The sequence below is a fragment of the Corythoichthys intestinalis genome, chromosome 10 (assembly GCF_030265065.1).
Source record: "Corythoichthys intestinalis isolate RoL2023-P3 chromosome 10, ASM3026506v1, whole genome shotgun sequence".
In the NCBI taxonomy this organism is placed as follows: Eukaryota; Metazoa; Chordata; class Actinopteri; order Syngnathiformes; family Syngnathidae; genus Corythoichthys; species Corythoichthys intestinalis.
Window position 1 is genome coordinate 13,892,529 of NC_080404.1, and position 25,970 is coordinate 13,918,498.

The window sequence follows — 25,970 nt, forward strand, 5'->3', positions numbered from 1 at the left end:
TAAATTGTGTCATCACTCTAAATCTGTGTTAGTATAGGTGCCAACATTGATCATTTTAATGAAACATGTAGGGCCAATCATGGTAAGGGTTAGTGTAAGCTAAACAAAAATGAGGCTACTGTAGACTAACATTGCATAATAATAGTGAATAGAATTCTTAATAAATAAATAATAAATTGCTTTGGAAAGTATCTTTGAATAATGAACCATCATTTGTGTTTTGGGATGAAGTTTATTCTCTCATTTGGAATTCAACAGACACTCAGCTTTGCAGCTGATCTTTCCACACAGAACTTTCGCCTCGGCTGCTCCACAATAATCCGATTTCACATTTGTAGAGTATGAAAGCAGTTTGCATGTTTAGCAAATTTAACCCATGGGAACACTCAACTGTGAACTATTTCTCCCTTTGCAGACGACGGAAGACATGCTGGTGGCATCGGCAGAGTGTCCAAGTGATGATGAAGACATAGATCCCTGTGAGCCGAGCTCAGGTGGGTTAGGTTAGTCATCTTTTTTATTCTATTTCTCTCTGGGTGTGTCAGTTTTGTCTATGTGTGCTGTAGTTCACCCACGCCACAACACTCAGAAATAACACAGCCTACGAAATAGCTGTGTATTTTTACTTTCATTGGCCACAACATTACATATCCAGGAATAAATGTCAGTTTTCACTTTCAGAAATATCATGATATATGTATTCAGACAAACTATTACAACAAAGTATTATTATGATGAACTTATTGAATAAACACTGGAAAAGGTAGCAGTAGAATTTGTGACTGGATTGTTCAACAGGATCTTACTTAGATAGTGACAATATGCCTGAGGAATGGAGGAGAAGTGTGCCAGTGTCCATTTTTAAGAACAAGGGAGACATGCAGAGTTGTGGCATCTACAGAGGAATAAAGCTGATGAGCTACACAATGAAGCTATGGGAAAGAGTAGTTGAAGCTAGACTGAGGGCAGAGGTGAACATTTGTGAGCAGCAGTATGGTTTCATGGCAAAAAAGAACAGAACAGATGCATGGCAAAAAAGAACAGAACAGATGCAGTGTTTGCTTTGAGGATGTTGATAGAAAAGTACAGAGAAGGTCAGAAGGAGCTGCATTATGTCTCAGATCCAGTGTTGTCAGTAGTCTGTAATCTGATTACTTAGTCTTTCAGTAACGAGCAATCTAGCACGATTATTTTTCTAAACCAGTAATCTGAAGTTAGTTTCCCAAGTGTTTGTGCATTACTATTTTGTTATTGCTTCATAATGTATGTAAACTGAAGATTATTGTAGTCATTTACGAAGCGCATTTTGAATAGAAAATACTATTTTCCATGGTAACCGCTCATAGTTACTTTTGGTCTTGAGTCACACGCGCGAAGTGTTTTGGCACTGAGAAAGACATGTGCCAGGCCAGCGCGGGTGCACATTCGAGCCGGGTGCAGCCACCTATTGAGACGTGCGAGGGAATGTTGATCTGTGTGCGTCCATGAATGAACGTGAGTATTTTTTCTTCATTTTGGAGGGTTCCAGCGATGGGTTGGAGCTGCTATGTCGCCTGCCATTGCAACGGCGGGTAGTCGTCGCTCCTGCTCGTCCTTGCAAAGTCTGCAAGAATTGTTTATATCATATTCGTTTTGCACATTTATGGCGTAGGGTGACGTGTTCCTGTAGCACTTTTGAGATGGTTTGTAAGTCCGATTGAGTGTAAAGTGCTTAGTTGCTGCCATGTTTTGTGGCCAAATTGACTGCCTGTGTGTACAGCGTACCTCCGGGTTGTGCACGTGCATTCACGCCCGCCCCCACATTTGTGTTTATTGCATTGTGCAATTCATTTGTGTGTTGTTGATTATTGTGCAGTCAATCTGCGTTGTTTTACATCGGCACTGATATACTGTTAATCCTAAACCCTAACCCGAAGTTCAGAATTTATGTCATTAGGCTTAATCTTCAAGTTAGCGGAGGTTTAATTTGTCGGTGGAGTTAATTTCAACAAATTTCATGCAGTTTGTCAGTCATTTACTAGTTTCAGGATCCCGGAGTGGCTAAACTGGCGCGACTCAATGCTGGTTGAAATCAACTCCATCGACTAATTAAACCCCCGCTAACTTGAAGATTAAGCCTTATGTGAAAAATTCTGATCTTTTTTGAGTAATCTGTGACAACACTGCTCAAATCTCGAGAAGGCTTATGACAGGGTGCCCAGAGAGCAACTGTGGTTTTGTATGAGGAAGTCTGGAGTGGCAGAGATGTTCAAGTGGTGCAGGACATGTATGAGGACTGTAAAACAGTGGTGAGGTAGCTGTTGGTGTGACGGAGGAGTTCAAAGTGGAGGTGGGACAACATCAATGATCAGCTCTGAGCCCCTTTTTGTTTGCTATAGTAATGGACAGGATGACAGATTAGGTTAGACAGGAATCTCCATGGACTATGATGTTTGCAGATGACATTGTGATCTGTAGTGAGAGCAGGGAACAGGTGGAGGAGAAACTTGAGGTGTGGGTTTAGCCCTGGAAAGGAGGGGAATGGAGGTTAGCCCTAGCAAGATGGAGTATCCATTTGTAAATGAGAGGGACCCAAGTGGAAGAGTGAGGCTACAGGGAGAAGATACCAAGAAGGTGGAGGATTTTAAGTATTTAGGCCAACTGTCCAGAGCAATGAAGAGTGTGGAAAAAGTGAAGAAGCATGTACAGGCAGGCTGGAATGGATGGAGAAAAGTGTCAGGTGTAGGCTAACCCTAAAATGAAAGGAAAGGTTTATAAAACTGTGGTGAGACCAGCTATGTTTTTTGCTCTGGAGACAGCAACACTGTGGAAAAAAAACAGGAGGCACAGCTGGAGGTGGCAGAGATGAAGATGCTGAGGTTATCTTTGGGAGTGACCAGGATGGATAGGATCAGGAATGAGCATATCAGAGGGACAGCGCATTTTAGAAGATTTGGAGATAACGTCAGAGAGGCCAGACTGAAATGATTTAGGCATGTTCAGAGGAGCAATAGTAAGTATATCGGCAAAAGGATGCTGAATTTCTAAATAACAGGCAGGAGGTATAGAGGAAGACCAAAGAGGAGGTTGATGGATGTAGTTCAAGAGGACATGAAGGTAGTTGATGTGAGAGCAGAGGATGCAGAGGACAGGGTTAGATGGAGACAACTGATTCAATTAAAAGAAGATATTATTGAATCAACATAACTCTAACAACTAACCTAGCAAATGATGATAATTGGTCTGGTTTCATATCAGAATCTTTGGGTTTTCATTGAGCACAAAGTGCGTGGCGTTTCTGTTGTTACTAAAAAAGCTGTTCTTGGCTTCCCTCCATTGTATATTCATTCTAATGAGAGATCTCCTGAACAATAACTCCACTCTACCAAAATGTAAGTTACATAATATTCATCAATTTCTTATCAATAAGTCACTTCAGTGTCGGTTGTGCAAATTGCGCTGAGAATTAATCATGTTGTTAGTTGTGCGTAGTTAGTTTTCCTTCCTTTGTGATGAATCTCATACTTTAAATCACTTCGTGTGTGCTCCTTTAAATTAAAAACAAAAATGAAAAAAAGACCAGAATGGATGCAACAGCCTTTACCAGACTGCTGATAAACGCAAACTTCAAGGAAAGATTTATTTGCCGTACCATGTTTTATATCAGCTTGCAATGCTGCCAAACTTTTAATCTCGTACCTTTCCAAGGAAGGCAAGGTATTAAAGCTGAACCCATGAATAGAGGGATTTTAAAAGCTTTCTGAAGTGATGAGAAAAAGTGGAAACAATTAAGTCCAGACTACCCACTCCATCTAGCTTCTATTGATCAGTGTGAGGTCATCAAACTGCCACTAAATTAGTCTTTGCCCAACACCACACATGTTAAATTTGTGGCAACTCCTGTCTTGTGGCAGGAATTGTGGAATCTGATTGTTGCTCTATTTCTGCATGGGAAGGTGAAAGCTGCAGTATTTTCTAAAATCTATATCTTGAGCTGTATTAGCCCATCGCATCTGCCATAATTTTGACAGGCTCAAAACATCCTATGAATCAATCATTGTTTTCTTGTTTTGTTTTCTTGTGGAGACAGTTCAGGGCTCCAGACTAACATTTTTCCTAGGAGAACAGTAGACCCTAACTTAAAATGTTAGGGGCGCTAGCAGAAGATTCAGGCGCGCACACTGTATATCGACTTGGCTTGCAAAGTTTTCCTCTAATTTTCACTGTTTAACAAATAAATACTTTCATAATAAATGCATAAAACTACAATCTTATGAATCTATACTTTATTCTCTATCAGTTTTGACATCAACCAGCATACTACTTAGAAATCAGGTTAACATGGGAATTTTGTTCTAATTCTGTCGCTGTCACCTGGCACTACAACCAATCAGCAACAGATTTATTTAGCGACAAATCACCTGCGAGGACACTGGCCAACCGAGAAATAGAGCCACACTTTGTCAACATGGAGGACCATATCATTTTACCAGTATGCAATCAGCACATACTTTATTATACCTCTCAGCATGATTTTTAGGACAAAGATAAAAAGCAGCAGGATAGTGCTCAGAAAAGAATTTTAAAATGGCCTCCAAATTCATAGCAAATCAGAGACGAGCGATGACGCACGAGCAGAGGGCGGTGCGTGTCGCTTGCCGCTGCAGTCGTATCGCGTCCCGTGTGTTGGCTTACAGCTCAAAGGCAATGACTTTCGAATTTTGCCATCGCTCATAGCCTCCTCTGACCCGCTCCACACATCACCCAGCTCTACTTTCTTTTTCTACTGTTGTATTTTGTATTACAGCGATTATTTATGCCTGTTATTTGTGTCCTTTTTAATAAGCAAAATATGATATCCCTGGAATGACGGACGACAGCCAGCATGTGTGATTGTATGGTCATTTGTTTTGATGCTTCTACAGGCATATATAATCCCCGTTTAGGTTTATATTCAAAGTATATGGATCAATAGCATGCACGCACTGTTCGTGCATGTCACACACACATACGGGCAGTTTGCCCCGACTCTCGGCCGTGTAAGCAATGTTGAAATATTGCTTATATGGAGCAGAGAGAAAACCGATCATTCTCAGACTTATCCTCAAACCTATTTTTATTTTTTTATGACTGTTGTCAAGTCCGACCCTTCCTAAAAAGCCGTGTTCAAGGCAAGCTAGGCGCTAATAACGTACAGCTGCATCGCTATCGTAGCTACTGTACCGTCTCTCGCTTTTTGATGATGTAATTGCTGCATTAAATCCGATTTGCGGGACTGGACAGTACAGACCGCCGCGACAGTCTGAAAAAATGTGGCCCAGATCGGATTTAGACCACATACGAAAGTGACCCAGATCGGATTTGAAATGGTCCCGTTCTATGCGACTTGTCACGTTCAGACCTTCAAATTAATGCCTCACTCGAGTCGGAAAAACACGAAAAAATCGGATTCGTGCATTAAGACCTGTAGTATGAATGTAGCCTTACTTCGGACACTCAGTTGCCTTGACATTTTTCCGAGTAAGGCCAACGACGTCATGCATCAAAAGAGACAATAGCTAATTAATATGCTCACTCGCCACCCTGTGGTCTGGGGTGTGAATTGCAACCTGTCAAAATGACAGATGGACTTCAGTTTTTTCTGTCACCGTTTTAAAATACCTGTCAACGACGGAAAATATTCGGTTAACGCGACCCCTGGTGAACCATCAAATTTTATATTTTTGCCCCCCCTTTTGGCAGCAATAACTTCAACCAGATCCTTCCTGTAGCTACAGATCAGTCGGGCACATCGATCAGGACTAATCTTGGCCCATTCTTCTCGACAAAACTGCTGTAGTTCAGTGAGATTCCTGGGATGTCATATCTCAATGGGGTACAAGTCTGGACTTTGACTTGGCCACTCCAGAACGTGTATTTTGTTCTTCTGAAACCATTCTGAAGTTGATTTACTTTTGTGTTTTAGATCATTGTCTTGTTGCAGCATCCATCCTCTTTTTAGCTTCAACTGTCTGACAGACAGCCTCAGGTTTTCCTGCAAAACATCATGATAAACTTTTGAATTCATTTTTCCGTTAATATTTGCAAGTTGTTCAGGCCCTGAGGCAGCAAACAGCCCCAAATCAACATGCTTCACGGTGGGGATGAGGTGTTGATGTTGGTCCATTTTTCCTCCACACATTTCTTTGTGTGTTACTCCCAAACAATTCAACTTTGGTTTCATCACTCCACAAAATATTTTGCCAAACTTCTGTGGAGTGCCCAAGTCCCTTTTTGCGAAAATGAATTGAGCAGCAATGGGGTTTTTTTAGACAACGGTGGCTTCCTACGTGGAGTCCCCCTATGAACACAATTCTTGGCCATAGATTTACATATAGTTAATGTTTGCACAGAGATATTGGACTGTGCCAGTGATTTCTGTAAGTCTTTACCAGACACTCTAGGGTTTTTTTTTTTTTACCTCTCTGAGTATTCTGCGCTAAACTCTTTGCGCCATCTTTGGTGGACGGCCACTCCTCGGAGAGAAGCAACAGTTTTAAAACTCTCCATTTGTAGTCAACTTCTCTGACTGTCGATTGATGAACATCCAGACTCTTAGAGATGGTTTTGTATCCTTTCCCAGCTTTATACAAATCAACAATCCTTCATCGCATGTGTTCAGACAGCTCTTTTGACCAAGCCATGATGCACATCAGTCAATGCTTCTCATCAAGACATTTCTTACCAGATGTATGTTTTATAGTGGGCAGGGCAGCTTTAAACCACTCATCAGTGATTGGGCACACACCTGACATAAAATGTTTGGTAAAAATTGGTTTCAATTGCTCTTTAGGTCTCCTTAGGCAGAGGGTTCACTTACTTATTTTTCTCCCTTCAGTCATTGTTTGCATGCTATCTCCATTAAAATATGAAATGTTATATAAATGTTTGGGTGGTTTTTGTTAAAGCAGACACTGTATTTTCATCTGTGTGATTTTGACAAAGATCAGATCACATTTGATGGTCATTTTATGCAGAAATGTGAGAAAATTCCAAAAGGTTCAGATACTTTTTCATTCCACTGTAACTGATGTAAACTGTATCGTATTATTGGCTTGACACCTGTTACTCATTGAGTTACGTTGCAAAATGGTACACAAAACAATATTGTTGGTGTAATTAACTAGATTATATAAGTGCTAATATTAGATATTAATACTTTAGCGCTTGAAAAAATTGGCAGTGGAATGTTGCTTCGGTAAATCAGCAAGTGAGTCTAACTCAATTGTCAATCTTTATTTTTTTATGCACTCACTCAGGTCGTGCACCTCACAACTATATACAATCATGGTGTAGTAACCCACCAATAGGAGCTTCGCGTTGTCGTATCGAACGCACTAATACGAGTGTCGTGCTGACACATCACTGCGTCTCCGACAGTAGTCCTTGTGATGCTACAATACGTTTCTGTTGAATTTTATTTTGTGCACTGCATTGATTTTCTTGTATGCTGAGTAAGTGCAAGTTGTTCGCAATTGTGCATGTGCGCAGCTTAGAGGGAACATTGGTATGGAGCCCTGCTGTTTTTCATGGTAAATCTAATACTTTTAAAACTCGTCCCATCTAGGATTTCTAAGAGCGATGTGGCACCGATCTCATCTAAAATTTTCGTGAGATTTTTAAACAATGGCACTGTCAAAATGATGAAATTCAACAAAGAATCTTGACTTTGCAAGTCTATTGCAAGAAATATTTATTTTGGGTTAAGAATATAACAGATAAATCGAGTGATAGCATTTCCTAAAACTCAAAAAAACAAACAACATTAATAAGTCTTGAATTTAACTTTACATGAGCTGAAGGAACCCTGACAATATTTTGATTTCCACTCATTTTTTCTATATTATTAAAAAATGCCTTTAGCAACATATTAGCTGCCAACAATAAGGCTTGAGTGTGGAGTAGAAGTTTGTGAGCAAACAAAAAAAAAAAAATCAAGAAAAAGAATGGGTTTTTTTTTTGTTTTTTTTTAAATCAAATCTTCCAAAGTAAGGAAAATGTACTTGGGCTGTGTCAAATTTTAGAGGTGAAATGCCCTGTTTCAAGATGGATACGCTTGATTAAGTTATCATATTTCTGCAAATCACAATCAGATGTCACTATTCATTAGGGCTGCAGGAATCGAATGTTTTAGTAGTCGAGTAGTCGACTGAAAATCCTATCGATTAATCGAGAAATCGGATAAAACATATTTTTTAGGAAAAGAGCAATTATAAAGATATATGAGAAAACAAGACATTTCATCTAATATTGAACCATTTTCAGTCAATCAATGTCTTTATTTTCGATGTACATTGTTGAAAACAGCCAACAATTGCCTCTTAGATGTGACTAGAATAAAAAAAAGACCAATTCACGGCTTTCACTCCAAAAACTTTTAGATCTTATAAATTTATATAAATATGTATGTATATTCATATTTCTTACCTAAAAATGCCATTACGCTTGATAACACACATCACTTAAAAGTTAGGTGTTTTTCCCACGATTTCAATTGAATTTCCATTTGTGTCAAGCCATTTTTAAGTTCTAGTTAAGTTTTAAGTTAGTCTAAACTGTAGGTCCTGATAGGATTTTGAGTTTTTGCAGTGTTCAAAATAAATGTATTGTATCATATCAGGTTATATAATATGGCGGAGATATTTGCATGCGTTCCTGAATGCACCGCGTGACGTGCGGGGGTGAAGGAGGTGCGGGAGAGCGAGAGACGTGCCTTCCTGTTTTTGCTGTCGTTCCACAAGTTCCCGAAAAAGAAATAAATGCAACCTAACGAAGCGGGTGACTCTTTGTCAACGTTACAGTATGATACCTGCTGTATTGGAGCACAATCGGGACCAGTGCTACTTGGTGTTTTATCTAGCAATGACTACTGAGCTAAAATTGACAGTTAGCTTTATTATATTTTCATTTTACACACTCATCACTCTACAGCGCTATGTTTTCACAGATTAAATAAAGCCTGTATGTAAGACACGTTAGCCACGCATCGACAGTGGTCATTATTGATAGAAACCTAGCCCTCCGCAGGGCTAACGTTACGTGTGCGAGTGAGAGTAACGTTAATCGTATTTATTAGCGCTGAGAAGTGTACTGCTTTAAGATGGCGGCTGTTTACCAACACCGCGGACTCTGTCACTTCGCATCTAGTTCAACATACATGTGATATCTATGAGACGCATCAGATGCTATCTGCTACCACCGTAGCATCATGCGGGCTAGTTTTTAAGCAACGTCGGCGTACTAGTTTGTAGCGGCTGTCGGCTGCAGAAAGGTTTTTTCATATTTTTTTATTGCTTCTTCCTCTACGCACGTGACATCAGCGCGTTGTCCCGCATTTAAAGTAGTCCGGTCAAAACGTGATGCTTAGAGCTGTCAAAATTAAACGATTCCTCGAGGTGAATAAATTACTCGGATCAGTTTTTAAACTCGAGTTACTTGAGTTGCTCGAGTATTCGTTTCAGCTCTACTATTCATCTAAACTGGAATTAATGTTGTTGCTAAAGCTAAACAACCATGAGAACTTATGGTAACCCAATGTCAAAACTGAATCATTTTGCTCTCAACTGCTGACTTTCTTAGTAGTAAAGTAAGTGGGGGAAACCAGTTGTTTCAATTCAATCATCTGCCTATTTTATTTTTCTAACCTCCTGAAAACATGAAAACCCTGCAGCGTAAGGAAAGGCTTATCACCTGTTAAGCCATCTGTGATTAGATCATATGGCAGTAAATGGAATCATTCTCCTGGTTCAGAAACACACAGAGGAATACTAACATGAGGACTATGATAGTGGGCTTATTTAGTTTATTTGAGAACGAGGCATAGGCAGGCTGGGAGAGAACCGTCTAAAGAGTAATGTTTTCTCTCTCTCTCCCTCCCGCTTTCTCTCTCTCACTCTCACTTTTTCGCTCCATGTGCCACTTTAAAAGACGACTGAGGCTTTTACCCATGGGCTTGAGTGACCTTCCTAGCATGTCCTGTGCTTCTTTGTCAGGTGTGAGGCCAGCTTATAATGCAGGCAAAAATGGTCCTAATTGGAAGGGAACAAAGAACAGCCACTCTGCATCATCACATTGGAAAAACAAATTAAAGCCCTTGACCAGTTTTTCTTCTTCTAATCTTCAATGCTACAATTTTATTAACAATCCCTTTCTATCCTTATTTTTAGCCGCTGTATTTCCTTTTGGCAAGCTGGGGTTCAACACATTCATTTTGGTCTTCTTTTTCTGCACACCCATCTTTCTTTTCTGACAGGCACTCTTTTGATTCTGCTCTTACCAACTAACAATATGTTCAACATTTCCTTCAATAACATTATTTCGTGTAAGGCACGGCAAGGCAAATTTATTCAAAGTGCTTACATCACATGAAGATCCTCAAACAGAGATAAAATGATTTGTGAAAACAGTAAATCAAAAAGAAAGTTAAAAACAAAGACAATTAAAACAGGAAATACAATTATACATTAAAATCATATTAAACCATCAAGAAGATTTTTAAAAAATAATAATTGGAACAAAAAGGAATAAAAAGCAAATAACTTATATATATATATATATATATATATATATATATATATATATATATATATATATATATATATATATATATATATGTTTGAACCATATAGACAGTGATGAATATAATGTTGTAAACTAGGCATGTTCCGATATGATATTCTGAAAACCTTAAGCCAATAAAACCACTGTTTCACGGTATCACGGTATTGCAGTTACAGCTCTAAAATGTGTTACTTTGAGATATCTGGGTTTGAAAAAAAAGCGTTTTTCCATTGAACAGGATTTTTATTTTTCAAAACATGAGCAAATTGGAACATATGTTAATATAAATAAAAAGAAAATTCTAAATGAAATTAAAATAATGCAGTCCTTAAGGTAAGCCTAAATCCACAGCCACAGCTCAACATTACCATCAAAACAGAAAAATGAATTATTTTCCACAAAAAAACATGTGTGTATGACTTGTATCAAGTTTACATTATCCACACTCTCACTGTCTCAACACAGACAGTTGCCAGAGAGAAAAAAACACCACGTTTTACCACCGCTAGACACACTAAACACGCTGGAGTTAACTCTCTTAGCTGGTATCAAACGTTCATGGCTGTGTATACTAGCCTTTAATTTTGTATAAATACAAAATCATATTGGAGGTATTGCCTCCTCGACAGCCACCCATGTTTTACATGTCGGTTGGCCCTCGTCCTCTAAGCCGCAGCTGTCTGTAACTTTTGTTTGGCCAAATTATTCCCATACCATCGATTTCGTTTTCTTCGATGGGGAAAAAAGTTGAGGAGTTTCGCCTCCTCCAGCCGTCATGTAGCATAGCTGACTCACTGACACTGGGCAACAACCGGTAGGGGAGGGTTGAGCCTTACAGCTGCAAGCGAGGGATTTCTTCATGCATTTTGAGGACATAAAAAATAGCTAATACCGTAGGGACAATATGACGGAAAATTTTTGCGGTTGTGAAACCTTGACGTTTTCATAGCCCAGTATACCTTGAAACTGGTAATTGGCACATGCCCATTGTAAACTATCATTTTTAGTCCTGATTTAAAGGAACTAACAGTTTGAGCACACTTCAGACCTTCAGGTAAGTTGTTCAAGATGTGAGGCGTATAGTAATCAAATGCTGCCTTACCCTACTTGGTTCTTGTTCTCGGAACATTCAGCATTCCGGTTCCAGATGACCTTAGGGATCTAGATGCTCCATAGGGGTCAAACAAATCAAGCATGTGTTTTGGTCCAAGGCCATTGTGTTTTGTAGACAAGCAGTATTATTTTATAGTCTACCCTTTTACTCACTGAAAGCCAGTGTAATGATTTCATAACCGGTGTAATATGGTCCACTTTTTTTTGTATTTGTTAGGACTCTGGCAGCAGCATTCTGTACTGGCTGCAGCTTCCTGACTAATTTTTTATTCAGACCCGTAAATATACTGTTGCAATAGTCCTATCTACTAAAAATGAATGCATGGATAAGTTTTTCCATGTCTTGTTTAGACAGAAGTCCCTTAGTTCTGGCTATATTTTTTAGGTGGTAATAGGCAGATTTAGTGACAAAATTCAGATGGCTGTCAAATTTTAGGTCTGAGTCAATAATTACGCCAAGATTTATGACTTGATTTGTAGCTGTAAGTGACATCATCATGTGGGGACACAGAAATGTCGAGTTTTGTGTCATCTGCATAGATGTGATAGGGGATGTCATACTATTCTATGATCTGAGCTAGAGGAAGCATATACAGTTGTGGTCAAAAGTTTACATACACTTGTGAAGAACATAATGTCATGGCTCTCTTGAGTTTCCAGTTATTTCCACAACTCTGATTTTTCTCTGATAGAGTGATTGGAACAGATACTTCTTTGTCACAAAAAACATTCATGAAGTTTGGTTCTTTTATGACTTTATTATGGGTGAACAGAAAAAAGTGATCAAATCTGCTGGGTCAAAAATATACATACAGCAGCGCTAATATTTGGTAACATGTCCCTTGGCCATTTTCACTTCAATTAGGCGCTTTTGGTAGCCATCCACAAGCTTCTGGCAAGCTTCTGGTTGAATCTTTGACCACTCCTCTTGACAGAATTGGTGCAGTTCAGTTAAATTTGATGGCTTTCTGACATGGACTTGTTTCTTCAGCATTGTCCACAAGTTCTCAATGGGGTTTAAGTCAGGACTTTGGGAAGGCCGTTCGAAAACCTTAATTCTAGCCTGATTTCGCCATTCCATTACCACTTTTGATATGTGTTTGGGGTCATTGTCCTGTTGGAACACCCAACTGCGCCCAAGATCCAATCTTCGGGCTGATGACGTTAGGTTATCTTGAAGAATTTGAAGGTAATCCTCCTTCTTCATTATCCCATTTACTCTCTGTAAAGCACCAGTTCCATTGGAAGCAAAACAGCCCCGCAGCATAATACTACCACCACCGTGCTTGATGGTAGGCATGGTGTACTTGGGGTTAAAGGCCTCACCTTTTCTCCTGTAAACATATTGCTGGGCATTGTGGCCAAACAGCTCGATTTTTGTTTCGCCTGACCACAGAACTTTCCTCCAGAAGGTCTTATCTTTGTCCATGTGATCAGCAGCAAACTTCAGTCGAGCCTTAAGGTGCCGCTTTTGGAGCAAGAGCTTCCTTCTTGCACGGCAGCCTTTCAGTCCATGGAGATGCAAAACACGCTTGACTGTGGACACTGACACCTGTGTTCCAGCAGCTTCTAATTCTTGGCAGATCTGCTTTTTGGTGATTCTCGGTGGAATCTTCACCCTCCTGACCAATTTTCTCTCAGCAGCAGGTGATAGCTTGAGTTTTCTTCCTGATCGTGGCAGTGACAAAACAGGGCCATGCACTTTATACTTACAAACAATTGTTTGCACTGTTGCTCTTGGGACCTGCAGCTTCTTTGAAATGACTCCAAGTGACTTTCCTGACTTGTTCAAGTCAATGATTTACTTTTTCAGATCCATGTATGTTTATTTTTGACCCAGCAGATTTGATCACTTTTTCTGTTAACCCATAATAAAGTCATAAAAGAACCAAACTTCATGAATGTTTTTTTGTGACAAAGAAGTATCTGTTCCAATCACTCTATCAGAGAAAAATCAGAGTTGTAGAAATAACTGGAAACTCAAGAGAGCCATGACATTATGTTCTTCACAAGTGTATGTAAACTTTTGAGCACAACTGTAGATTTTAGGTAAAAGTGGTCCGAGAAAGTACCCTTGAGGAACCCCACATCTGAATTTCGTTCGTTCCGACTCATGGTTTCCAATTGAAACAAAGAAATCCTTATCATGTAAATAAGAGTGAATGACTGAAGAACAGTGTCAGTGAGCTATGTCCACTGTTCCAATCTGCTAAGTACTGTAGTATGTTGTGATCAACCATGTCGAATGAGGCACTGAGATCCAATAGAAACAGAATGGATGATTTGCCTGCGTCATTATTCCGACGAATATCCATTTAGGACTTTCATAAGCACGGTCTGTGGTGTGGGAAAATTATTGTTCTCACCCATGAATCTAGTGACAGACAAATACTTTTCAACGTACTTGTAAATTCAGCAGTCCAGGAGAAATCATAAAACATTGTTTTAAGGGAAAATTAAGCTTTATTTCAGTCCGATGCAGTTTTGGTATTTTTCCCAGTACTATTTCATTGAGGATTATGCCGTCCAAGGCTCATCTTGTGTGTTCTGAAAGAAAACAGGATTTCACACTCACTGTCAGGCTGCCTCTATGCTGATCCCCATATTTATATTTTCAATTATTTTCCTTTTTTCACCCACTCATCTTTAGAATGTGCTGACGTTGATGCTTACACAATGTGTCTGTTTATAAATCTAAGTAGGGCATTGAAGACTTTGCTTATCTGAGAGAAGACATAGCCATAGTTGATATTAGTTTAGAATATATGCAGGAAGTTCTCATACTTGAGTGATGTGATGGTTTTTGGTGTGATGAATTGTCATTCATGTACACTGACCTGCCACAACACGGTGACTTGTGCAATATTATGAGGACGATGGAGGCAATGAAACAAGTCCAAATTGTTCACTGAAATTACAAGTATTATGTTTCGTGAATACCTTCAAAGTGAGAGGAAAGTGATACATTGATATTCTTCGTTGCCACTGTACTTAAGATCCTGCAGACAATTGATTACAACCAACAACATGACTCTGCAGATCTGATCTCAATCACCAAAAGCACAAACTCAGAATGCTACAAATACTTTTTCTTCAAAAAAAAAAATAATAATAATAATAATAATAATAGTAATAAAACATCACTCAGATTTACTTCAAGTGCAAATTTAACCAAGTGTTTTACATGAGTGGATACAAAAGGAATTGTTAACCCTTGTAAAATGAAAAATAATCAATATAAAGTGCATCAACCTAAAACCAACATTAAATTACACCTATAAAAAGTATGTTAAAAAACATAATGTCTTTAACGAACAAGTTTGTGATGAAGGAAATGGGTATGGGCTTCCTGGCTCCGTCTACCTTTTGGCCGTTGGTTTTTCCTTCTAATTTTGGAAAAGAAACATGGAAAACAACCCCAATTCCGTTTTTGTTTTTATGTGTGTTAACAAAAAAATGGGAAATGAATCATATCCCGTTTATCAATTGAAACCGGTAATTCAATCACGGAAAACAAGCCTTAATTCGTTTTTCCAATATCAGTTTATTGAACTGAGGTCGAAAAACAATACGTCCAATATTTGTGTTTTTTACGACGTTCGCTTTTACAATGAACCATGACCCGGAAGACATTGTTTTTATTTGTTCTTCTTTGTCGTATAATTTAATATTATGTACCTGCAGCAGGGTCTTGTTCGTCTTGTTGAAGAACATCGTCTTCCAGGTCGAGGCTCGTTGTAAAAGCGAACTTGGTGGGAAACAATACTGGGCGTTGTTTTTTTTTTTACTTATAAACTGACATTGGAAAAGCTCGTTTTCCGTTATTGAATTAACTGTTTTTAATCAGGAAATGGGAGATGATTTATTTCTGTTTTTTTGCCAACACACTTAAAAGCAAACAACAGAATTCGGCTCATTTTCTGTTTTTTGTTTTCCAAAATTAGATGGAAAAACGAATTGCGAAAAGTTACACGGACCTTCCTGTCTTATCGGTGTATCATTCCTTCATTTCATATCTGTTTTAGAATCCGAAAACGGATCGTGACTTGTTATTTCTATTCTCTCTTTGAAATCAAAAATCGGAAAACGCATAACGACTTATTTCATTTCTCGTTCTCAAATAAAAAATATCAGTGCAACATTCGTTCATTCCATATCTGCTTTAGAATGCAAAATCAGATGAGGGATAACGACTTATTATTTCAATTCTCATTTTCAAATCACAAATCTGAAAACCAGATAACTGCCCATTTTTCGCTGTTTTGATTTTTTTTTTAAATTGACGGAATTATCATGGCGTTTTTGTTCGGTTTGTATCATTTTCGATGTGTTGAGACCCGGAAGTGACTTTTTTTGTTTTTGTTTTTTCTCTGGAAGGTCAATCAGTCTCTACCGAGTAATTCAATTGATGAGTGAATGGCGTACCCCACGCATGCTATTTTTAGACCGTGACGTCTCATCTTAAAGTGGAAGTAAAGCCAAAGTGGGACATTATAGACCAGCCCTCGCATAGAAACAACGCAATTTGTGCTACTTTTCTCCGGTAATCTTTCAAAATCGAACATGCTGATCACACATTCCTTTTTTGGAACTTGTAGAAACGACTCTAGACATTACGACACATGAAGGATGTTTTCTTCATACGTTTCCGGAAACCAAAAACTCGGGAGGAAAAATTGTGAGGACCGTATCAACTTGCGCGGACTTTTTAACACCAGTTTGGTGAATCCATTCACATTTCATACGCAGTAAACATTTTGTTGGGTTGGCGTGGTCTTTCAGAGGACAAAGAGGTAAGCCATTTTTATATTTTTAACTTATTTTTTTAGCGTAACGTCGTGCCATACTGCTTCTGTCTGACAATGAATGACCTGAAAAATAACGCGCGGTAATTTTTTAAATTAATCCCGTTAATATATTTGACGCAATTAACGCACATGTCCCGCTCAGACAGTATTCTGCCTTTTGGTAAGTTTTACAGCAAGGCTTTTTGTGCTGTCTAACAGCAAACTCTTGTGGTCGCTTTGCGACATGGTTTATTGTTTTCTTGCCAGTTCAATATGGCTGCACGACGTCTCGGGCTAACGCCTACGTTGTAATGTTGTGCTTATATGATCCTTGGACAAGATTTGTCCGTAAGTATGGTTGTTGTAAAGAATGTACATATTATGTTAGTAAGCGAAATGTTATATTTTTTTTATGAGACGCTTTTTGTTTATGTTTAGTGAACCTGTATAGCGTGCTAAGCTAACGTTGTTGCTAATGCAATGCTTGTGTACTTTTTTTTTATAGTTTTACGACGGTCTAAAGAGGACAATGGTTTGAGGCCATTTTATTAATAAATCAGATGAAAAAGGAAGAAGTCTGATTATTAAGGTGTCGTTCACTAGCTGTCTAGCTTTGGAAAAAGTAGATGCTTCGGAGTGAGGACAGCATAGACAGATTTAAATGACAGTAGAGTGAAATGCCCACTACAGTCCTTATGTACCGTATGTTGAATGTATATATCCATCTTGTGTCTTATCTTTCCATTCCAACAATTTATTTTACAGAATAGATATATAATTTACAGAAAAATATGGCATATTTTATAGATGGTTTCAATTGCGATTAATTACGATTAATTAATTTTTAAGCTGTAATTAACTCAATTAAAAATTTTAATCGTTTGACAGCCCTAATATATATATATATATATATATATATATATTTGTGTGTAAATAAACAAATTTAGTAAGGGGGAAGTGTAAACAAATTATAGAATTAAGATTTGTTATCAATGAAAAAATTCAAAGTGTTCGTTGGCTGTCACTGAGTAGCATTTGCGATCGCTACACAAAGCTAACTAAATAGGGAATGGGACGTACTACGTCATTGTTTGGATACGCCTCCATACTGGTAATATCCTTTACTTCCGGTCCGGCAGACTCAACTGGGATTGTAACGTGTGGTAGTGCTAAACTAATTCCTTCGGTGTATTCGAAAGAAAATATGGGCGTGTATTGTTGTGTTACCAGGTGCAACAGCATCTCCCACAACAAAAAAAGGGCGAGGAAAACTGGACTCACTTTTCACCGTTTTCCTGCATGGAGGACCAAATATCAGATCACGAAGGCACGACGGATGGCTTGGGTCGCGGCGGTTCGTCGGAAAAGCATTTCTTTTGATCATATTTCTGCTGGAATGAGAGTGTGTTCCTTTTTAATTTGAAATCTTAACTTCCTTTGTTTTGCAAATCACAATTGTAACTTCACACATTGACAGACCAGAGAATGTGTCAAAAACTCCATTAACACATCCATGTAGTCCATCTGACAAGAATTGGAGGCAGAATAATATTCAGCTATTGACATTGCAATATAAAGCTGCATCTTTACTACTTGAAATCAAGTCTTTGGTACTTAAAAGAAATCTCGCATCATTCTACTCTAAGAGCAAAAGTAATCAACTGTCTAGTTCCCAGTCTTGTACTATTAATGCCGAATAAATCATCCTCTTGTGCAAGATCCTCTGGGCAGAGGCTCAAATTACACCAAACCTTTAACCGGACTAAATGAAACACCTTTAAGTAATTTTCACAAGGACCTCATTTCATGCTCATTCAGCTCTCTGTTCATCATCCACCATTAGCATGAGCTCAACCACTTCTCACTCACACGCTATCATCGGGCGTACTGCCAACGTGTCACAAGTACACTTCTCGAGGACACTCTGATAATTAAAGAGGGATTTAATAAGTGTTTTGGCTCCACTGTAGCTGATACAGTGACCTGTCACTAGATTGAGTTCCAACTCTACTATGTGACGCCGTTGACAGGTTGTGATTATGATGGGATATGTGAAGTCAGACGATGCTAAAACGCTAATCTGACTAAATAACACCAATGTGTCCTAGAGCCTGCCAACCAGGCTTGGGTGAAGGTGTCCTACTCCCATTTTGCCCTAAGCTAAAACATTCGACATACTGTAGTACCACTTATGATGACCGCAAGGACCATAATCCTTTTTTTTTTCTTTTCTTTTCTTGCCTGTGGATTTCATATACCATATTTTTCTGACTATAAATCACAGTTTTTTTCATAGTTTGGCTGTGGGAGCGAATTATACTCAGAAGCGACTTATGTGTGAAATTATTAACACATTATTAGATCATTTCACATGTTATTTTGGTGGTTTGGAGTGACACTGATGGTTTGGTAAACTTGTTAGCATGTTCTTTATGCTATATTTATCGGAATAACTCTTAATAGCTATGACCACGTTCGCGTTCTGCCTTTGGCAATGTGTGTTCAATTGTTTTATTGACTTTTTTGTATTGAAATGCATGCTTTTAGTTTGTGGTGCTTTCATGCCCAAGTGGGGGCGCACTCGCAAATGTTTACGCGAAAAAGAGCACTCACACGCCAGAAGAAGGCGTACAGCTACCCAGCGTCTGAGCGAGTGGGCGAGAGAGAGAGAGAGAGAGGGAGAGAGAGAAACACGGCTGCGAACCTACGTTCATTGTTTATGCTTGTAAAATACCTCTACAGAGGCAGTGCCTGTGTGTATCTTTTCTGTTGTTGTTGTGTGTTTTCCACCTGCAATCGGACACCTAGGGCCAGTTGTGTGGTTGTTTGAACGATGTGCTAATGCTAGCAAACGCATGCTAACCGTTTGTGTCATTGCTGTAATAGCAGCTTGTTATCATTTATTTATGTTGATGCGAACCTGTTTGGTATTGAGGACGAAATGGAATTATATTATTTCTAATTTTAGATTCACTCTTCAAATGATGGTGTCATAACGACGGCCAAAATAAATTCAGCAAATTATACGAACGTCCAGCATCGTCATTTGGGAGTTTAGCTCGCTGTATAACCAGGACCGAGCCGTAGCATCCTGGTGAGGACAGTACATTCGCATTTCGTTGTTCATGCATCATGTAACATTATTATAGTTTACACTTATTCAGCATATTGTTCTCTATTGTATTTTTATTTTAAATTGCCTATCAAGATGGCATATCTGTTCTATGTGTTGGATTTTATCAAGTAAATTTCCCCCAAAAATGCGACTTATACTCCGGTGTGACTTATATATGTTTTTTTCCTCTTCGCTGGCCATTTAATGGCTGGTGCAACTTATACTCTGGTGCGACTTATAGTCCGAAAAATACGGTAGATGTGTTATTCACTTGTAAAGGCCATAGTATACCGGACATGGTTGCAGTGCTTCGCAGTACTTCAAAAATTGGCAAAACACACCGGCTGCGCACAGCTGCGGTCAGACAACTCCGTCCCGTTGTGGGCTCTCCCGTGATCGCGTGCGATAATGTGGCATTAACAAAAATGACTAACACACACGAGTCGGTACTCAACAGAGAAGCAGAGAGAGAGAGAGAGGTGGACTTTATTTGACTTAACATATTTTACCCGACTTTTTTATTTTTTGCTTTTACCACGAGTTTGTGACACTATTTAATTACACTTAACTTCCTGACTTTGTGGTCACATGGCAAGTCAGAGGCCATGTCTGGTACTACAACCTGTCTTCATTTAAAGTGACAGTAACACAAAACAAAACAATGACAATTCACATGCAAAGTAAAAGTCATTTTAACATTTTTAACAGTGGTAACGGCACACTCCCCGCCTGGCGTGATTACATGTGTACTGCCCTTGGTATATGACCGCTGGATACTACTCGGCAGTTAGATAACTCTTTAGTGACATCACGACTCTGAAGACAGCTGTCCATTGTCCACAGGTTTATTGACATCGTGTAAAGAGTAAAACTGAAACACACAATAAATGAAATGAATATCTTTTTCCCATACAATATAAATGCACTGAATTTGTGAATGAAATAAACCAACCTGCTTTTTAACTGCTATTTAAACATGTATTTATACTATTAATTGTCTTTGTTAATTATTATCACTTGTATTTATTCTCTTTAACTGGCTAATTCGAACGCTACAACCATCAGGCACAATGACAAAATAAATTCTCACATAATATTCCACAATAACTAAATTTACCACAAATAATGATCTATATATGCAAAATGACATCTTAGAAATCAAATACGTACCGACGATGCTATCAAAAGCATAAGATGGTTGCAGATTCAACTAGATTGACAGAGGAGACAATAACAAGTCAGATATCTAGCTGTGCAGTATCAGCCGATACCATACTGTCACCACTTCGTTTGAAATGTATTTATACTGCTAAAAAAAAATAAAGGGAACACTGACATAACTTGTTGTAGATCTGAATGAATGAAATATTTTAACTAAATACCTTGTTCTTTCTATAGTTGAACGTGCTGACAACAAAGTCAGACAAAAATTATCCATGAAAATGAAATGTATCAACCCATGTAGTAGGTCCGGATTTGGATTTATACTAAAAAAATAAGTGGAAAAATACACCACAGGCTGATCCAACTTAGATGTAATGTTCTTTAAACAAGTCAAAATGAAGCTTAGTAGTGTGTTTGGCCTCTGCATGCTTGTATGACCTCCCTGCAATGCCTGGGCATGCTCTTGATGAGGTGGTGGATGTTCTCCTTAGGGATTTCCACCCAGATCTGGACCAGCACATCACTGAGTTCCTGGACAGGCTGAGGACCAACCCGTCGTCCCCACACATGAAAACCAAAATGTTTAACTTCATACTGAATCAAACAGAAGATTCATTTGAGTGTACAATTTACATCAAAATAGGTTTCCTGGTTCGTCAACCTACAAAAGAGAGAAATCTCTGTATTGCCCTGGAAATAGTATGGATAGCAATCTACCTATTAATATCATTTATTACTCTCATTAAAAGCCCTCAGGGGAAATTCATCTTGTTCGCTGCTTTATATTTTGTGCTCATAGTTGCACGCCACACAGAGCTAATTCATATTCATGCATGCACAGAATGTGAGAGTGATTCAGAGTGAAAGGGGTGCACAAAAAGTGCCCAACAACAAGTTGTGTGGCCTGAGGACCATGCCTTGCTCAAGGCAGCTCGAAAGCAGCCAGCAATCAGACCAGCATCTTGCTAACAATCACATGTCACTTTTATATTTTGTTCCTAATGGAATTTTACCACATGACCTGCTGCTTTAAAGGATAGAAAACACCTTGATCATCCCAGTGGAAAGAATCTTGTTTAATGAAGTGAAAAAACACTGAATTTAATTATTCCAATTTTTAGTAGTGGAGAAAATTTGAATAAAAGGTAGTAGTTCCCATATGTATGCAAAATAGCCATTGGTAGCCAATCAAATGCAAGCATTTAAGATTGTCCCGGCCAGTGGATACACATTGGCTACCCACTTGGCTATTGGAGAAAACAGGAATTAATTTAATGGACCCATTAAAGGAGGTTTCGGCTGGGTCTCAGACGGAGAAAGGAGAAACACAGCGACAGATTGAACAAGTACAGCAACTATACGTAGTGTGTACCTATTTTCTTAGGGGCTGTTTACACGACAGTGGCAACGGGGCTGACAGTGCAAAAAAATTTTCCAGAGAGCCGTATCGGTCACCTGGCGACGACTTTTTGGAGGGCTGAAAACGCCAAAATTAGAAAACGCCTTTTAGAGTGGAAATCTCAAAAATGCTCCCATCTGCCATCACTGCCTAAACAGTTGACAACGCAAAAGTGATTTTGGGTGACAACTGACTTCTGTACTTCGGAATAGTAGATGGCAATAATGCTCCAATATACTGTAAACAGTAGAAGAGAAGGGTTACACGCAGGTATCAAGTTTTGGTGGTGCTGCCACCTACACATTGGAGATGCATGAGGTATGCATTTGCAGTGGCAAATTGGAAGTTTCATGCAGTTTTGCACTTCCATTTGCTCGCAGTTTTCCACACACATAATGGTCGTGTAAACGCGAGATTAAAATAACAGCAAAACGCCACTTTTGCGTTATTGCGTAAGGACGTTGTCATGTGAACGTGGCCATAGCTGCTTATACTTATTGTTTTGAATGTATCAGCGTTTATGTGCTGTATACGCATGGCGTGTCTTATGTCATGTTTTTCACATAATGGCCGTGCTTGTATACGGTGTCATTTTTTTGTATTTAAATGTTTTGTCCATTATCACAGGTGTAAAAATATGCAATTTGCATACTTAAATACACTGTGCAACTGTCTTTCACATGCATTATGGTAGCTGTTTTCTTCTGCTTTAAATAAGCCCAAGTTTTCAGAGATTAACTACAGTGGTATTTCGTACTTCACAAAAATATTTTAAATAGGGCTGTCAAAATTATCGCATTAACGGGCGGTAATTAATTTTTTAATTAATCACGTAAAAGTATTTAATGCATGTAACGCATGCGCGGAACGACCCACTCACACATTGCCGCGAACGGACTACAATGGCGCCGTTTTATGTATATTGAGAGGTAAGAGGCAGAGACAAGCAAGTGGAGTGGATACAGGCATTCATTGGAGCCGCACTATTTATTGGTATAAGCTTTGGCATCTCTTCCACAACATTATAAATATTGTGGCGAGCGCTGTGGGGAAGAATTACAGGAGATTATCTTTTTCTTAACAACCTGTATTGAACACAACACAAAGATATACCATTTGCAGCCACCACTGACAGTCATGGTTGCCCAACTTCCCATCATGCATTTGGGAAGTTAAGAACAGTAAAGTCGCAACATTATCATTTAGTGAAAGCACAACAAAAATAATATTCCTAACTTTTAAAAAAATAATGTTCACAGAGAACTGGCATTCCCTATCAAAATAGCTATGCAAAATAATACTCAGACGTTGGTCAAACTCTATTCAAACATTTCATTAAGCTCAACAAATACACTAGATGGCAATATTTAGTCACAATATACACACTATCAAAATTACTATAACTTGTACTCACATTTACACTATCTTTTAAGAATTACAAGTTATACCATTGTGGATCCCTTTCACAGAAAGAATGTTTATAATGTTAGTGCCATCTTGTGAATTTATTGTTATAAATAAACAAATACAGTACTTATGTACAGTATGTTGAATGTATATATCCGTCTTGTCTTATCTTTCCATTCCAACAATAACATAAAAATATGGCATATTTTAAAGATGGTTTGAATTGCGATTAATTACGTTTAATTAATTATTAAACTGTGATTAACCCGTTTAAACATTTTAATAGTTTGACAGCCCTAATTTTAAATCAAAATTCCTTCGTAGCTTAGACTGACTCATGTTGCAGGCTGATGAGGACAGCGGCCACGAAAAAGTGTCCCTTCGGGCTCTTTTGCCAAAATAACTTTCAGAATTACATTGTCAGATGCATTAACTCAGAGCTTGATAGTGCATGCAATCGTCCATGTGTTCCCTGCACTCGTTGAGCCTATTATCACTCTAACTTTATGGGGGGGTCAAACCTACGCTGACTGTTCAATAAATCCTAAGTAGTCCTGGTTGCTTCATTACCCCAAGCATGGACCTGAGGTAACCTCGATGTTTTGCCTCTTCCAGCTTTGTCACCCAGCACGCTCTTGCAAATTATCAAATAAATGAGAATCTTGCCGAAAACAAATGAGGAAAAATTGGCTCTGTTGAGGATCATTTGTTGTTGCGATTCTACTTGACAGGAAAGGATCCGAGTTTTTTTTTTTTTTTTAGCTCTTAACTCCCTATACAAGTTAGGCTCAAAGGAGAGGAACCATCCAAACTGGCATTTTTCTTGTGCTGTTTAAGCTGTAATGTCTTGCTGAATATTCGAGTAGATTTCTATCTTAATGTGCTATGGTCTCTCAGAGCATCTCATTTACTATAAAAAAAAATTAGTTAGCAGAGTTTTGAACATTTTCTTATCTTATATTGTGTAGTTCTTATGTTGAAGGTCACCATTCCCAAAATTTTCCAGAGCAACTCGTCTCAAGGAATCTCAGCGTGCCTATGACAGAATGATTGACACAACTGTACCGTAATTTACAGTTATGTCTGAAATGAGACTGAAAGAATGAACTTTCTATTGCTTATCCCCAACATTTTACTCCCTTTGAGTGATTCACAAGTGTGCCCTGCTGTTTGAGTTTACCCCTTTAGAGGCTAGCCCCTCATGTCATGTCATATGAAAAAATTAGGACACCTCATTAAATATTCAGTTCATTATTAAGAAATGTTCCCATATTATGACTGATCTTGTTTTTCTCTATCTCTGGAGAAGAAAATGATTTAAATGCAGGTCAACAACAGGAATTAACATTGTTTTACTCATTAAGCCAAATATATAAAAACATATGCATATTCTAACTGAGGAAAAAGTTAGGACACCCACCGAATAGCTGGTGTTACCCCCTTTGGCAGAAATAACTTCAGTGAGACGCTTTATGTAGCCATCTACCAGTCTTTGACATTAGTCTGAAGGAAGTTTGCCCGACTCCTCAACGCAGAATACTTTCAACAGTGACATGTTTGAGGGGTTTCGTGTATGTTCATTCCATTTCAAGTCACCCCATACCATTTCAATGGGTTTAAGATCTGGCCTTTGAGTTGGCCATTCCAGGACTCTCTATATCGTCCTTTACTGGGAAAAAATGATTTACTGGTATGTTTTGGGTCATTGTCATGTTGCAGGGTCCAGTTTCGCTCCAGCTTTATTTTTTTCACAGATGACCTCACATGTTCCTCAAGCACCCTCTGATACATGATAGAATTCATGGTGGATTATATGATGGTGAGCTGGCAAGGTCCGGCTTTAGCAAAGCATCTATAAAACCTTGACACTTCCACCTCCGTGCTTCACAGTTGGTAGGTTCTTTTCCTGGAATGCTATATTGGGTTTATGCCAAACATGTCCTCTGTTCTGGTATCCAAATAATTCAATTTTAGATTCATCTGTCCAAAGAACATTATTCCTGGTCTTTGTCTACATTCACTCTGGCAGACTTCAGTCTGGGCTTCATGATCTTCTTGGAAAGCAAAGGTTTCCTCCTTGTGCACACCTCCCATGAAGGTTAATTTGTGAAATCTCTTTCTGATTGAAGAGGCATGCACTTTCACATCAACAATAGCAAGAGCCTGCTGTAGGTCCTATGAAGAAATTTTAGGGTATTTGGAGACTTCTTTTAGCATCTTGCGGTCTGCTTACGGGGTGAACTTGCTTGGACTGCCAGACCCTTTTCATGTTGGCAGTTGTTTTGAATGTCCACCACTTGTACACTTGTATTTTCTGGACAGTGGAATGGCTAAGTTTATATTCTTTTGAGATCTTTTGAAATCCCTTACCAGACTCATAAGCCTCTCCAATCTTTTTTCTGAATGA

The 25,970-nt window shown here is 38.7% G+C and overlaps 1 protein-coding gene across 33 annotated transcripts in view; it reads left to right on the forward strand.

Annotated features, from left to right (window-relative positions):
- Positions 1 to 25,970, forward strand: part of LOC130922805 (neurexin-1a-like) — a 492,025-nt gene that overhangs the window by 447,181 nt on the left and 18,874 nt on the right. For 22 of the 33 annotated variants that reach the window (XM_057847885.1, XM_057847902.1, XM_057847890.1 and 19 more), the window contains one exon: positions 416 to 503. In XM_057847885.1, the coding sequence (XP_057703868.1) occupies positions 416 to 503 (88 nt within the window). The remainder of the gene's footprint in view (positions 1 to 415; positions 504 to 25,970) is intronic. The other 11 variants (XM_057847886.1, XM_057847903.1, XM_057847905.1 and 8 more) reach the window with 1 other exon arrangement.